Source organism: Entelurus aequoreus, linkage group LG15 (assembly GCF_033978785.1).
Source record: "Entelurus aequoreus isolate RoL-2023_Sb linkage group LG15, RoL_Eaeq_v1.1, whole genome shotgun sequence".
NCBI lineage: Eukaryota > Metazoa > Chordata > Actinopteri > Syngnathiformes > Syngnathidae > Entelurus > Entelurus aequoreus.
Window position 1 is genome coordinate 41,064,079 of NC_084745.1, and position 16,801 is coordinate 41,080,879.

The window sequence follows — 16,801 nt, forward strand, 5'->3', positions numbered from 1 at the left end:
GCAATGTCCCTGTTCATTATAAATGTAATCAGATGAAAAGGCACCCTTAATGTAGAAAGAAAAAAAAGGGGTATTTATTCATCGTCAAAGGAACAACGTGGACAAAAGCATGCACAGGTGTTAGTGTATACAGATAAGCAAGTAAGATGAGCTGAGATTTTACCTGAATGGTGCCCCAAGGTGGTAAGAACTATAAGAAAGGTAAAAGTACAGGTCATAATAGTCAGAACTTCAGCTCAATCGTAAAGTAGGGTTTGAAATTATGGGTGTAGTGTATACAGAGATCAGTCCCTACCTTGTGTAACTCTCTGCATGTTTAATGCAGGTGCTGGTGAAGGCATATGAATACATCCTTCCCCATGGTGAGGTGCTAATGGAGATAAATTGATATTAAATGGTTGTGATCTGTTAACCATGGTTACTGGACGCTGAGATATTATTTTGGAGATCAGTCTTTACCTAGAAAGTTATCTCCAGTTGAGGAGTCGAGTTGACAAGTACTCATGACTCTTGCTGGCACTTGGCGAGACGGTGGAGCTGGGAGAAGGGATACAAGGAGAGGGGAATATCTTTAGCACTAAGAATGTTAACCATATCTTTAATATTAATGTGGTGGTTTCGTCTACAACGCTAAATATATCCTGTGGTGTACCTCAGGGATCAATATAGGACCTAAATTATTCAATGTCTAGATAAATGACATTTGTAAAGTTACAAAATATTTAAAGTTAGTATTATTTGCGGATGATACAACAGCATTTTGTTCAGGAGAGAACACACAGAAGATAATACAAATAATAACAGAAGAAATTAACAAATTAAAAAGATGGTTTGACAAAAAACAGACTATCTTTGAATCTCAGTAAAACTAAAATAATGCTATTTGGTAACAGTAGAAGAGAAAGTCAAACACAAATACAAATAGACGGAATAGAAATTGAAAGAGTAAATGAAACCAAATTTCTAGGTATAATGATTGATGATAAATTGAACTGGAAATCTCAAGTCAAAAATATACAACATAAAGTAGCAAGAAACACGTCAATAATGAATAAAGTAAAACATGTTCTAGACAAAAAATCACTTCATATTCTCTACTGTTCACTAGTGTTACATATCTGAGTTATTGTGTAGAAATATGGGGAAATAATTACAAAAGTACACTTCATTCATTAACGGTGTTACAAAAAAGATCAGTTAGAATAATATATAATGTTGGATATAGACAACACACAAATCCTTTATTTATTGAATCAAAGATACTGAAATTCCACGACATAGTGAATTTGCAAACAGCTAAAATTATAAATCAAGCAAACTATAACCTGCTACCCAAGAATATACAACAATTATTCTCAAAAAAAGAGGAGAAAAATAATCTTAGAGAAATGTAATTTAAAACATTTGTACGCACGTACAACACTTAAGACCTTCAGTATATCAGTATGTGGAATTAAATTATGGAATGCATTAAGCAAAGCAATCAAACAATGTACTAATATGATCAATTATTTATGCTTACATGCGGAAATAATAATAATAATAGTAAATAAAATAATAATAATAAAAAAAGGTAAATAAAGCATGAAATAGTCTCTAATAAATTAATTAAATAAAAAACAGCATATAAAATATATACATCAGCAAATAACAAAAATATAGATCAAGAAAAAGGATCCTTAATATGTGCAGCAATTTTTCCCACTCACATCACCTCATTTTATATTTTTTTCTACAATTAACTATGCCAAAAAACACAGACATACCTTTTTTTTTGTAATGGAAACAAAAACAACAGGGCGTCACACACAGCTAGTCCACAGTAAACAGGATCTCGAGCTCCACTAAAGAACAAAGAAAGAAATAATACACACTCATATTAATAGCAAAGAACGGCTGTTTCCACTCCGTTAACGTTACGTTGTTGACTAAAAAAAAAAAAAAAAAAAAAGATAAATCTTGTATAGCGCTTTTCTACCTTCAAGGTACTCAAAGCGCTTTGACAGTATTTCCACATTCACCCATTCAATACACACACATTCACACACTGATGGCGGGAGCTGCCATGCAAGGCGCTAACCAGCAGCCATCAGGAGCAAGGGTGAAGTGTCTTGCCCAAGGACACAACGGACGTGACTAGGATGGTAGAAGGTGGGGATTGAACCCCAGTAACCAGCAACCTTCCGATTGCTGGCACGGCCACTCTACCAACTTCGCCACGCCGTCCCTAACTAAGTAACGTTAGCGACCTGGGCCTAAACAACACTGACAATAAAGTAATACGCTTTCGTTTCAAGCAGTTGGAAATATGTGGAATATAGTAGCATGTAACCTACACACATTCACAGCCTCTAACAAAAGATAGCCTAAGTTAACTGTATTGAACTTTTTACTCACCGGCTTCACGTGGGAAACTTTCACATTTTGGAGTCGGGGTCCCCTGGAATACAAAACACAGATAAGACAATTTTACAATAGCACGGCGAAAAAATGACCGTCGTTGTGTGGGTTTTTTGACGAATAACACTCTTTTCCACTTTTCTTCGCTCGGGCCTCACCTACCGCGTGCAGCCATTTCGAATTTTCTGGATACGTGACGTCAGACGCACGTCCCCATGCAAAGCATTCTGGGAGGCGGCGCTGGAAATAAAAGCCTTTTTTTACAGAATATAAAGTTTTACTGCTAGTCCTAATATCAAACAATGTCATTACAATCATACATAAATGATGATGGAAACACAAAGGCCGATCTTTACTGCGAATGTAGCAATAAATCAATAAATCTATACTTACGTTTGTGTTTCAGCAAAGAAAGTCCAGAGATCTTGGCTCATGCGCGTACACGCTAGTAGGCGCGTCCACGTCTGCGGGTGCAGACATTGGCCGGCTCAGCGCGCGTAGGCGGAGCCTTTAACTCTAGGCGGCGCGCGCCGGTTTAGTTTGTCGCGTCCGCGTATGCGAATCAGACACGAGTCCGCTCAGGATCAGCTGTCTGACCGTACAATTTTCAGAGGCGGAGCTGTATCCTCTAGGCGGAGCCAAAACGAATGTGACAGTAACGCGGGTTGGGCGACTTGAATGCGGATCCGTATAGCAGTCTTCTGCTGTGTGGGTATATATATATATATATATATATATATATATATATATATATATATATACATATATATATATATATATATATATATACATATACAGTGGGGCAAAAAAGTATTTAGTCAGCCACCCATTGATTGTCAATGGGTCAATGGGTGGCTGACTAAATACTTTTTTGCCCCACTGTATATACAGTATATATATATATATATATATATATATATATATATATATATATATATATATATATATATATATATATATATATATATATATATATGTATATATATATATATATATGTACATATATATGTATGTACAGTGTTGGTGCTAGGAATTGTCCCAGGGACCCCATCAAGTCATAAAAATGGGGTCCCACAGTAAATTTTTGGCGTCCCACTTTTTTGTAACCGTTTTGAAAAAAATATATACAAATATATGCATTATCCTCAAACACACATCTTTTTTTTAGGATTATATAAAGTTGATTTAAAAAAAAAAACGCTTGAAAGATGCAGCTAATGGGCGTCACCGTTGGAGCCTTCAAAGCCCTCTAAAACAACTTCAAAACCCTCCAGCAACCTTTTATATACACACTGCAAGTCTATATGTAATGTAGTAAGACACACCTTCATAACAATATGAAATATGTTCTATATTTACCCTATTTTGATTTATTTTTTCCGTGCATTTATTTTTGGTTCCATAGCAGCGCACGTCTGACTTCTGGCAACAACTTGTGTTACTACTTCCGGAATCAAACACATGCGTGTGTTCTAATCATGGTAGACTTCATAAAAAACAACGAAGACGACTACTTTTGGACATATAAGGATTCACAACCTTATCTTTTGAAGCTAAATATACAGAGGATAAACTACTGCTTATTGAAGCAAGCATGAAAAAGTCCTAATATCAAACAATGTCATTACAATCATACATAAATGATGATGGAAAAACAAAGGCCGATCTTTACTGCGAATGTAGCAATAAATCAATAAATCTATACTTACGTTTGTGTTCCAGCAAAGAAAGTCCAGAGATCTTGGCTCATGCGCGTACACGCTAGTAGGCGCGTCCACGTCTGCGGGTGCAGACATTGGCCGGCTCAGCGCGCGTAGGCGGAGCCTTTAACTCTAGGCGGCGCGCGCCGGTTTAGTTTGTCGCGTCCGCGTATGCGAATCAGACACGAGTCCGCTCAGGATCAGCTGTCTGACCGTACAATTTTCAGACGCGGAGCTGTATCCTCTAGGCGGAGCCAAAACGAATGTGACAGTAACGCGGGTTGGGCGACTTGAATGCGGATCCGTATAGCAGTCTTCTGCTGTGTGGGTATATATATATATATATATATATATATATATATATATATATATATATATATATATATATATATATATATATATATATATATATATATATATATATATATATATATATATATATATGTACATATATATATATGTACATATATATATATATATATATATGTACATATATATATATATATATATATATATATATATATATATATATATGTACATATATATATATATATATATATATATATATATATATATGTACATATATATATATATATATATATATATATATATATATATATATATATATATGTACATATATATATATATATATATATATATATATGTACATATATATATGTACATATATATATATATATATATATATATATATATATATATATATATATATATATATATATATATATATATATATATATATATATATGTACATATATATATATATGTACATATATATATATATATATATATATATATATATATATATATATATATATATATATATATATATGTACATATATATATGTATGTACAGTGTTGGTGCTAGGAATTGCCCCAGGGACCCCATCAAGTCATAAAAATGGGGTCCCACAGTAAATTTTTGGCGTCCCACTTTTTTGTAACCGTTTTGAAAAAAATATATACAAATATATGCATTATCCTCAAACACACATCTTTTTTTAGGATTATATAAAGTTGATTAAAAAAAAAAAACGCTTGAAAGATGCAGCTAATGGGCGTCACCGTTGGAGCCTTCAAAGGCCTCTAAAACAACTTCAAAACCCTCCAGCAACCTTTTATATACACACTGCAAGTCTATATGTAATGTAGTAAGACACACCTTCATGACAATATGTAATATGTTCTATATTTACCCTATTTTGATTTATTTTTTCCGTGCATTTATTTTTGGTTCCATAGCAGCGCACGTCTGACTTCTGGCAACAACTTGTGTTACTACTTCCGGAATCAAACACATGCGTGTGTTCTAATCATGGTAGACTTCGTAAAAAACAACGAAGACGACTACTTTTGGACTTTTGAAGCTAAATATACAGAGGATGAACTACTGCTTATTGAAGCAAGCATGAAAAAGAGGGTGAAACGTTGGAGCAGACGAAAGCAGACAGAGTGAGGTGATCCTAGCCGAGTCATACCAAAGACTATAAATATGGGACCCATAACCTCCCTGCTTGGCACTCAGCAACATAGGGTTGGAGTTGGGGGTTAAATCACCAAAATGATTCCCGGGCGCGGCGCCGCTGCTGCCCACTGCTCCCCAAGGGGATGGGACAAATGCAGAGGACAAATTTCACCACATCTAGTGTGTGTGTGACAATCATTGGTACTTTAATCTTAATCTTAAAATCGACTTGAAGCTGCAAATGTGGAATTTGAAGCCATGCTATTTCGACATAAATGGCGTGCTTACCAAAAATCAACAGGAAACGTCCCGGGCGAGCTGGACCAGACGAACAACTGTCGATCAAGTGAGTGACTTTAATATCGATCATGATACACGGAGCACGCCATGTCATTACAACTACAGTACATAAAAAACGAACTTTTGTCTTGTCTCTCATGATTGTGAACGATAGACAAAATTCCCCCAAAAAAGTGCAGTTTCTTACATATTTCTTGTTTTTGCACCTTGATTTAAAGAGGTTATTGGTAAGTGTTTATTGTGATTTTTAAATGTTGCTTACATGAACAGTTTTCATTGTTGTATTGACATTTTCTTACCTTTCTGGCTTGATAGCTGAGGGGAGTGTAATCAGAGGAAGGATACATTTGAAATACAAATGTTGAACTTTAATCTATTTTTCTCCCGGTCCATATTTTCTATAGGTCATAAAACATTTTTTTTATGGAAATCCATTCATCCATCTTACACCGCTTGCTCCATTTGGGGTTACGAGGACTAATATAAAAAAACTATACTGTGATACTAGGGGTGTAACGGTACACAACAATTTCGGTTCGGTACGTACCTCGGTTTCGAGGCCACGGTTCGGTTAATTTTCGGTACAGTAAGAAAACAACAAAATATAAATTTTTTGGTTATATATTTACCAAATTTGTTAACAATGGCATAACATACATTTACACACAGGGTCCATTGCCAGGGTTAATGTGGTCAACATATATAAAATAAAAACTAAATAAGATAAGGCTCAGAATGGTTTCTTAACAAAACTTTTCTACATATAAAGTGCTTTTTTTGATTGATTGATTGATTGATTGAGACTTTTATTAGTAGATTGCACAGTACAGTAAACTGCCTTTCTTCTACATATAAAAAGTGCAACATTAAACAGTTTCAAGTCAACTCAGCCTCAGATGAACTCCCCCCCCCCCCTGCCTGGCTAACTTGGCAGTAAAAGGTGGGAGCTGTTTGCTTGTCTTTATCTTTTGATTGATTGAAGCTTTATTAGTAGATTGCACAGTACAGTACATATTCCGTACAATTGACCACTAAATAATGGTAACACCCTAATAAGTTTTTCAACTTGTTTAAGTCGGGGTCTACTTTGTTGAAGCGATGTTCAAATGGGTTAGCATGTTTGACGTGTTGGCAGAAGCATGCCTTACCGCTGCTGAACAATGTCGGCAAACCTCCGTCCTCCGCACCGCGCAGCCGAAGTGTTCCCAAACGGGAGATCTTAATGAGGCAGGAGGGTCATCCAGCTCTGGCTTTTATATGTTGTCGTAACCCGGTCGTTGCTAGCGTGCCGTGTGTTGTGCCTCGGTGTGCATTGTTTACACAACGTGCGCTACGCTACTTAATATGTCCGTGTGGAAACTCGTTCGGTACACCTCCGGACCGAACCGCAACGGTTCGATACAAATACACGTACCGTTACACCCCTATGTGATACAGTTTTCAGCAATATCGCCCACCCCTATGTGTCAGTATCCCACTCATAAATTATTGTTATCCAAATATCAAAACATCCTTAGTATTTATTAATCTAAATATATTCAAAAAAATTGCCTTTCTATATTCCTATGTATTTATCCCCATTCTGAATGAATTGAACATTAAGTATTTCACACTTCTATGAGGCCACAGAAATGACTTAGTGTAGTTTAAACTTCAACATATATGTGTGGGAAATACAAACTTTCATCACAGTTTAAAGGGGATGTTTGCAACTTGCTCACGGTTACATTTTTCAAAGCAAAAAATATAACAAGAAAAACATTGGGTAGCTTGTTACCATTAGTGGTTTAACTGAACACATTTGTTTTACAATTGTTAATATTTTTCACATTTAATAAGTTTATGTATGTATGTATGTATGTATGTATGTATATGTGTGTATGTGTACGTGTATGTATATAGATATGTATGTATATTTCTGGGGGTACGTTCTGGGCCTGCCTGTCGGGTGGGGGTCGGCGCCTCAGGCTACTGCATCCGGACTGCGTGTCTGGAGCTCCTGGGTCCCGCCGTCCATCCTTTCCGGGTGCCCGTCTTGGTTGGGGCCTGCTGGGTCTGGTCCCTGCGTCTACTGTGGTAGCTTGGTGCTGCAGGGTATTCCGGGGTGCTGCAAGTCGGCCAGTTGTTGGGGTAGCGACCTTGTGTGTCAGCATGTCTGTGATCTTCTTTTAATTCTTTTTTTTTTTCCTAAATAGATTTAATTATTTATTTATTCTTATTTTTTAATATATTTTATTAATATTATTATTCTTATTATTTATTTATTTATTTTCCCCTACCTCAGGGGGGGGACTCGGCGGGGCGGTTGCTGGTTGTTCCATCTCCATCGTTGGGGTCCCTGCAGGTGGTTCCCGTGGCCCCGTGCTGGGTGGTCCTGTGGCGGCCGGCTTGGGTGGGGTGGCCGTGGGCTGGCCTCGCCGCGCTCTCCGGGGGTGGGGATGGGCTCGTGGGGGCCCGGTTGCCGGTGGGGCGGGGGCGGTCTTCCCGTCCGGTTGCGGGGGGTCTCCGGGCCCCTCGGGCGGGGCGTCCCGCCTTTCTGTCCGTGTGGGGTGTGGTCTCTCGCTGGCTTGGGGTCTGGCTGCCCCCTGCTTTTCTCGTGCCTTGTCCTCTGCCGGGTGCGTCTGTCTGCGGCCTGCTGCTGGCCCTTGTGGGCGGCGCGGTGGGCCAGGCTCTGGGGTTCCTGTCGCTGTCCGGCTTGGCTGCGTGGGGGCGGTGGCCCCTGGTCCCCTGGGCACCACACCTACTGTTTGTGGGATGGGCTCTCGGGGAGGCTGGGGCCGTACTCTGGCTCCCGCACACACTGGGAGTCAAATGTATTGTACATGCAAATTCACATATACTCACATACATACATAGGTACCTACGCTCCCACATACATATACAAATACAGTACATATTTACACACTCAAAGTTCGTACATCCACACGCACGCTCATTATACAAACATACTGTATACACATACTGTACATATACATTCACTGCAAAAACATACATATACACATACTGTACATATTCACTCACTGTACAAACACACACATACACATACTGTACATATACATTCACTGTACAAACACACACATACACATACTGTACATATACATTCACTGTACAAACACACACATACATATACTGTACATATACATTCACTGTACAAACACACATATACACATACTGTACATATACATTCACTGTACAAACACACACTGTATACACATACTGTACATATACATTCACTGTACAAACACTCACATACACATTCTATACATATACATTCACTGTACAAACACACATATACACATACTGTACATATACATTCACTGTACAAGCACACATATACACATACTGTACATATATAAGTACATGTGCACACATACACTCATGCACATAATCACGTTTCATCAAACATATATTAACGTTGCCCTAGGGTAAACTGGGTATAACACATGGCACACTGACAAAGCTTAACCTATTGTTACTATAACAATCTACAAGGTTAATGTAGGTTGCTTCTCTTTCTTCCCCTCCATTTTTCTGCATTCTTTCGTATCTCAAGTTATCATTACGTATATGTATTGTTGCATTTGAACAATTGTATTGTTGATAATAAAGGAAAAGTATTGGTATTGTTTATTATCAATAGCACTATTTCTATTGGTATTCATATTGCTCCATTTTTAGTGTAATAATGCTCATTGTCATTTCTGTATTATTTTTTATTTTCGCTAACTGCTTATTTGCTATTACTTTTACCATCATATTTGTACATGTTGTATTTGCTGATGTTGCTCTGTTGTTGTTGTTGTTGTGTTTGCTGTTGTTGTTTTTGTCTCTCTGTCTAATCCCCCTCTTGTCCCCACAATTTCCCCCTCTGTCTTCCTTTTTTTTCTCTTTCTATCCCCTCCTGCTCCGGCCCGGCTGCACCAAATGATAATATAAACACATTTAATAAAGTCAAAATACAAATAAGGCAACAAGAGAAGTATCCTACACTTCTCTTTTGTAAAGTAAATCTGAACAGCCGATATGGGCATCTACATCTACTATATGATTTGCCTGAGAAGCTGCGCAGGACAACTACAACAAAAAAATAAATAATAATAATAATAATTTTATGTTTTAAAAGTTTTTAAAATTGGTGTTTACAGGCCCGCCACAACCGAGTATGTAAACTAGGAATTGCCTAGGTCCCCCAACTGAAAGGGGGTATCCATCTGAACTTTTGCTGACTGCGTGTCAAAATACGGTTAAAAAATTAAACAAAGTGAACCTTCACGAAGCCAGAAATGGAAGAGGAACAAAAACAAGAGAGTGAAGAAACAGTAAAAGGCCAGTATGACTGTGGCTCTATGGCCGCTGTGAAACTGCTGCATGCACGCCAACCAACTTAAAGGCCTACTGAAATGAATTGTTTTTATTTAAACGGGGATAGCAGATCTATTCTATGTGTCATATTTGATCATTTCGCGATATTGCCATATTTTTGCTGAAAGGATTTAGTATAGAACAACGACGATAAAGATTGCAACTTTTGGTATCTGATAAAAAAACGGCTTGCCCCTACCGGAAGTAGCGTGACGTAGTCAGTTGAACATATACGCAAAGTTCCCTATTGTTTACAATGATGGCCGCATGAAGTGAGAGAGATTCGGACCGAGAAAGCGACAATTTCCCCATTAATTTGAGCGAGGATGAAAGATTTGTGGATGAGTAAAGTGCAAGTGAAGGACTAGTGGGGAGTTGAAGCTATTCAGATAGGGAAGATGCTGTGAGAGCCGGGGGTGACCTGATATTCAGCTGGGAATGACTACAACAGTAAATAAACACAAGACATATATATACTCTATTAGCCACAACACAACCAGGCTTATATTTAATATGCCACAAATTAATCCTGCATAAAAACACCTGCGTGTTTGTTACGCTAGCTCCTAGCTCCTCTGCTAGCTCCTAGCTCCATAGAACACGCCAATACAATTCAAACACCTGATCAACACACACAATCACTCAGCCCAAAAGACCGTTCACCTAACCCAAGGTTCATAAAGCTTATATATTTTTAAAAAGTTACGTACGTGACGCGCACATACGGTCAAGCTATCAAATGTTTAGCAGCCAAGGCTGCATACTCACGGTACCTGATATTCAGCTGGGAATGACTACAACAGTAAATAAACACAAGACATATATATACTCTATTAGCCACAACACAACCAGGCTTATATTTAATATGCCACAAATGAATCCTGCATAAAAACACCTGCGTGTTTGTTACGCTAGCTCCAAGCTCCTCTGCTAGCTCCTAGCTCCATAGAACACGCCAATACAATTCAAACACCTGATCAACACACACAATCACTCAGCCCAAAAGACCGTTCACCTAACCCAAGGTTCATAAAGCTTATATATTTTTAAAAAGTTACGTACGTGACGCGCACATACGGTCAAGCTATCAAATGTTTAGCAGCCAAGGCTGCATACTCACGGTACCTGATATTCAGCTGGGAATGACTACAACAGTAAATAAACACAAGACATATATATACTCTATTAGCCACAACACAACCAGGCTTATATTTAATATGCCACAAATTAATCCTGCATAAAAACACCTGCGTGTTTGTTATGCTAACTCCTAGCTCCTATGCTAGCTCCTAGCTCCATAGAACACGTCAATACAATTCAAACACCTGATCAACACACACAATCACTCAGCCCAAAAGACCGTTCACCTAACCCAAGGTTCATAAAGCTTATATATTTTTAAAAAGTTACGTACATACGCAAAAAAAAGTTGCGCACATACGGTCAAGCGATCAAATGTTTAGAAGCCAAAGCTGCATACTCACAGTAGCACGTCTGCGTCTTTGTCATCCAAATCAAAGTAATCCTGGTAAGAGTCTGTGTTGTCCCAGTTCTCTACAGGCGTCTGTGTACGAAGTCAAAAGTCCTCCTGGTTAGAGTCTCTGTTATCCGAGTTCTTCCATCTTGACTGCATCTTTCGGGAATGTAAACAAAGAAGCACCGGCTGTGTACTGTTGTTGCTGACTACGTTCGAAAAATACGTCCATTTCGCACCGACAACTTTCTTCTTTGCTTGCTCAGCTTCCTTCTCCATAATGCAATGAACATGATTGCAACAGATTCACGAACACAGATGTCCAGAATACTGTGGAATTATGAAATGAAAACAGAGCTTTTTCGTATTGGCTTCAATGTGGAAGGCATACCCGTGTTCGCCGGGCTACGTCACGCGCATACGTCATCCTCAGAGGCATTTCGAACCGGAAGTTTAGCGGCAAATTATAAATGTCACTTTATAAGTTAACCCGGCCGTATTGGCATGTGTTATAATGTTAAGATTTCATCATTGATATATAAACTATCAGACTGCGTGGTCGGTAGTAGTGGGTTTCAGTAGGCCTTTAATGCTCATGTAAATACCCACTACGCACACAAAAACAGATGTGCTTAATGCTATTGAATATGCTTTGTTAGCCGCTTCTCTTTGAACTGCCACCTTATTGTGGTAGAGGAACTTGCGTGTCCCAATGATCCTAGGAGCTGTGTTGTCCGGGGGCTTGTATGCCCCCGGTAGGGTCTACCAAGACAAACAGGTCCTAGGTGAGGGACGAGACAAAGAGCAGCTCAAAGACCTCTATAGAAAGTCAGATTCAAAACCCAGATTTCCCTCACCTGGACGCGGGTCGCCAGGGCCCCCTGCCCTCTGGAGCCAGGCCCAGAGGTGGGGCTCAATGGTGGGTCCCCACTCCAATGAGCTCACCACTCATGGGAGGGTGCATAGAGGTTGGGTGTGGTGTGAGTTGCGCGGCAGCCGAAGCAGTTACCTTGGCGGTCCGATCCTTGGCTACAGAAGCTAGCTATTGGAACGTAGAGTGTCACCTTGCTGGGGGGGAAGGAGTCTAAGCTGGTGCGCGAGGTGGAGAAATTCCGGCTAGATCTAGTCGGACTAACTTCGACACACAGCAAGGGCTCTGGAACCAGTCCTCTCGAGAGGGGCTGGACTCTCTTCCAAGTAGTGAGAGGCGACAGGCTGAGGTGGCAATTGTTGTTGCCCCTCGGCTCAGAGCCTGTACGTTGGAGTTTCCCTCCGTTTTCGGGTTGGGGGACGGGTTCTGACTGTTGTTTGTGCTTACGCAAGGAGTACTTGAGAGTGCTCCCTCAGGTGATTCCGTTGTTGCGGTCCAATGTTTTGGACACTCGGGTAAAGAGAGAGGCGGAGCTTTCTACCAATCACCACCTGGTGGTGAGTTGGCTCCGATGGTGGGGGAGGATGCCGGTCAGACCTGGCAGGCCGAAACACATTGTGAGGGTCTGCTGGGAATTGTCTGGCAGTCTCCCATTAGAGAGAGTTTAAATTCCCACCTCCGGAAGAACTTTGAACATCACGAGGGAGGCGCTGGACATTGAGTCGGAGTGGACCATGTTCTGTACCTCTATTGCAGAGGCGGCCGATCGGAGCTGTGGCCACAAGGCGGTTGGTGCCTGTCGTGGTGGTAGTCCTAGAATCTGCTGGTGAGGGATGCCGTCAAGCCGAAGAAGGAGTCCTAGCAAGTCTTTTTGGTCGGTAAGGTCTATTCAGGTCACCTGGAGAGGAGGCTACGCCAAATAGTCGAACTTCGAATTCAGGAGGAGCAGTGTGGTTTTCGTCCTGGTCGTGGAACTGTGGACCAGGTCTATACTCTCAGCAGGATTCTTGAGGGTGCATGGGAGTTTGCCCAACCAGTCTACATGTGATTTGTGGACTTGGAGAAGGCCTTCGACCGTGTCCCTCGTTAAGTCTTGTGGGTGAGTGCTCAATGAGTATGGTGTATCGGACCATCTGATTGTGGTGGTCTTCTCCCTGTATGGTTGGTGTCAGAGCTTGGTTCGCATTGCTGGCAGTAAGTCGGATCAGTTTCCAGTGAGGGTTAGACTCCACCAGGTCTGCCCTTTGTCACCAATTTTGTTCATAACGTTTATGGAAATAATTTCTAGGCACAGTCAGGGCGTTGAGGGGATCCGTTTTGGTGGCTGTATGATTAGGTCTCTGCTTTTTGCAGATGATGTGGTACTGATGGCCTCATCTGGCCAGGATCTTCAGCTCTCACTGGATCGGTTCACAGCAGAGTGTGAAGCGACTGCGATGAGAATCAGGACATCCAAGTCCGAGCCCATGGTTCTTGCTCTGAAAAGGTTGAATTGCCATCTCCGGGGTTGGAGAGGAGATCTTGCCCCAAGTGGAGGAGTTCAAGTACCTCAGACTCTTGTTCAAGAATGAGGGAAGAGTGGATCATGAGATCGACAGGCGGATTGGGGCGGCGTCTGCAGTGATGCGGATCCTGTACCGTCGTGGTGAAGAAGGAGCTGAGCCGGAAGGCAATGCTCTCAATTTACTGGTCAATCTACGTTCCAATCCTCACATATGGTCATGAACTTTGGGTTATGACCAAAAGGACAAGTTCACGGGTACAAGCTGACAAAAGTCGTTTCTTCCGTCGGGTGGCGGGGGTTCCCTTAGAGATAGGGTGAGAAGCTCTGTCATTCGAGAAGAGCTCAAAATAAAGCTGTGGGTCCTCCACATCGAGAGGAGTCAGATGAGGTGGTTCAGGCATCTGGTCAGGATGCCCATCAGACACCTCCGTGGGGAGGTGTTTAGGGCACGTCCGACAGGCAGGAGGCCACGGGGAAGACACAGAACAGGTTGGGGAGAATTATCCCCGGGAACGCCTCGGGATACCCCGAGAGGAGCTGGACTAAGTGGCTGGGGAGAGGAAAGTCTAGGCTTCCCTGCCTAGGCTGCTGCCTCCCAAACCCGACCTCGGATAAGCAGAAGAAGATGGATGGGTGGATGTTAGCCCAATAGTCAGTGTACAAAGCGTAAGAAAAAAGCTAATATTTATTTAATTCAATAAACTACCTAAACTGGATAGTTGCTTTGCTAAAATACCTATGCCTTCCTCCCTCAAATTGTTGACACAGTGAATAATCCCTTGTCAAACAGAGTGCCCTTTTTTAACATATTACAGTAAATGTTAAATACATACTGTACAATGTACATAAACGCATACAGTACATACGTAGATACATACATACAGTACATACGTAGATACATACATACTTTTTCATCTTTTGTTTTACATATTCACACTCACTGTCCATACAGTCACTTATGGACATTTAATATTTTCAAATAGAGTAGAGCCTGTGCTAATATCTATGTAACAAGTGCTTAACTGTTGCACTGTATTTTTCAAACAGTTCCATCAACTTCACCTCAGGTTTCTGAGGACAAAGATGAAAAAACCATGACCAAGTCTGCATCCACCTCATCAAGGCCGCTTTAGTCCACACCACCTACCAGTGCTAATGCAACAGAAGGTTGAAGGTATGTTGAAATGGAAACATTATGTTTGAATTTTGTTTTATTTGTATTTATTTGAATAACTATTTAAGAAACCAAAGTTTGTTTTCTGTGTAAATATTATATATTTTATGAATGATATTTACATATTTTATATTATATTGTGTATTTATATTTATATTTATGCAAGTTAGGTTAATTTTTTGTTTTTTTTTATTAATGTTAAAGCTTGGGTACTTGAATTTTGTGTCACCAGGCAGGGTTCAAACTATAGATCCCGTCCCGCACGCTGTGCAACTCGCTGATAGTCTCTCCCAGTCTCCTCCTCTCTGGAAGAGCACAAAATCGCACACGAGAGCTGTACGTGCACACGAATAGGTTGCTGTGGCTGAAGTTGCATCAAAGAATCCCCTAGTTTGTATTTTGTTGCAGGCTATTGGTAACGCACGTCGCCACACAAAAGGATACACACAAAATATAGGAAAATGGAACATTAGATTAACTGTCTAGAAAACAGCCACTTACGAGTTCAAAGTTAGTCCAAGACTGGCCCGCAATGCCCTCCATCTGTCAAATGCAGAGGACCAAATACACCACACCCAGTGTGTGTGTGACAATCACTAAAAGGAAAGAAAGAAAATATTTATCAATCAATCAAAGTTTATTTATATAGCCCTTAAACACAATTGTCGGCTCAGATTGACTTTTGGCTCTTCTTTGGTTTTTCTTTGTCGACAAGCATTTTCAAGATTTTATTCCTAATTAGGAGTTAATGATGGATATATTTTTATGCTTATGAATGGTTGTTATAGTGGGGCATGTACTTCTAAAAATACACTGACAATCCAAAAGATGTCCCAGAAAAAGTCCTTACGGTCTATCCATACAGCAACCACACACAATCTTATTCAGCAGTTACTTTATTAATGTGATTCACAATTGATGTAGTTTCTAATCTTGTCAAATTGCTTGCATTATAGCCGGTAACAGTAAATATTGGAATAGCATAATATTATCATTTAATTATTTGCAGTGAAGTCAGCACGGAATAAGCACGGAGGTCGCTAAACATTACAATAGTCGAGGTTCGTATTTTACCACAAATGTATATCACTACCGTCACCCCAGCTTGACATGTCTGCTTTTAGCTGTTTTAACTGAAGAATTAAAGCTATACTTACATTATAAAGTCGCTCTTTCCCCTCCGTGCAGCGCCGCCATGTCGGACATAATTTTCAGAGTTGAGTGCGTAAAGCATCTTAGGATATGAAAGTACGTGAAGTGTACACGGATGCACACTTTCTGTTAATGCAGTCCTTCTCAAATAGTAGGCGGTTCGATGCTAAGCGGGGCCCACGTGACCTTGGGAAACATACTTTTTTTGCCGTACCAGAATATGATGAAGCGTGTGTAGCACTTGGCTTTACTGTAACCACGGTGGGAGACGAGGAATGACCGGTATGTTGTTTCCTTTAATGTTATAAAGATTACAATGTTATGCAGAGGTATAGTTATAACAGTTTTACAGACAAATTATACTACCGTATTTTCCGGACC

The 16,801-nt window shown here is 40.1% G+C and overlaps 2 protein-coding genes across 12 annotated transcripts in view; one reads left to right on the forward strand and one right to left on the reverse strand.

The window, feature by feature from the left end:
- Positions 1-16,801, reverse strand: part of LOC133630158 (uncharacterized) — a 64,025-nt gene that overhangs the window by 33,536 nt on the left and 13,688 nt on the right. For 5 of the 11 annotated variants that reach the window (XM_062021549.1, XM_062021547.1, XM_062021550.1 and 2 more), the window contains exons 2-7: positions 15,770-15,864; positions 2,398-2,440; positions 1,767-1,844; positions 460-537; positions 296-370; positions 164-190 (exon numbers count right to left, since the gene is read on the reverse strand). In XM_062021549.1, the coding sequence (XP_061877533.1) occupies positions 164-190; positions 296-370; positions 460-505 (148 nt within the window). In that variant the 5' untranslated portion in view covers positions 506-537; positions 1,767-1,844; positions 2,398-2,440; positions 15,770-15,864. Of the gene's footprint in view, positions 1-163; positions 191-295; positions 371-459; positions 538-1,766; positions 1,845-2,397; positions 2,441-2,558; positions 2,641-2,793; positions 3,012-4,109; positions 4,282-15,769; positions 15,865-16,801 lie in introns of those variants that run through there. The other 6 variants (XM_062021541.1, XM_062021542.1, XM_062021545.1 and 3 more) reach the window with 6 other exon arrangements.
- Positions 5,313-16,801, forward strand: part of LOC133630157 (MORN repeat-containing protein 3-like) — a 53,656-nt gene continuing 42,167 nt past the window's right edge. The window contains exons 1-2 of the mRNA XM_062021539.1: positions 5,313-5,929; positions 15,142-15,268. The gene's annotated coding sequence lies outside the window, so the exon portion shown is untranslated. The remainder of the gene's footprint in view (positions 5,930-15,141; positions 15,269-16,801) is intronic.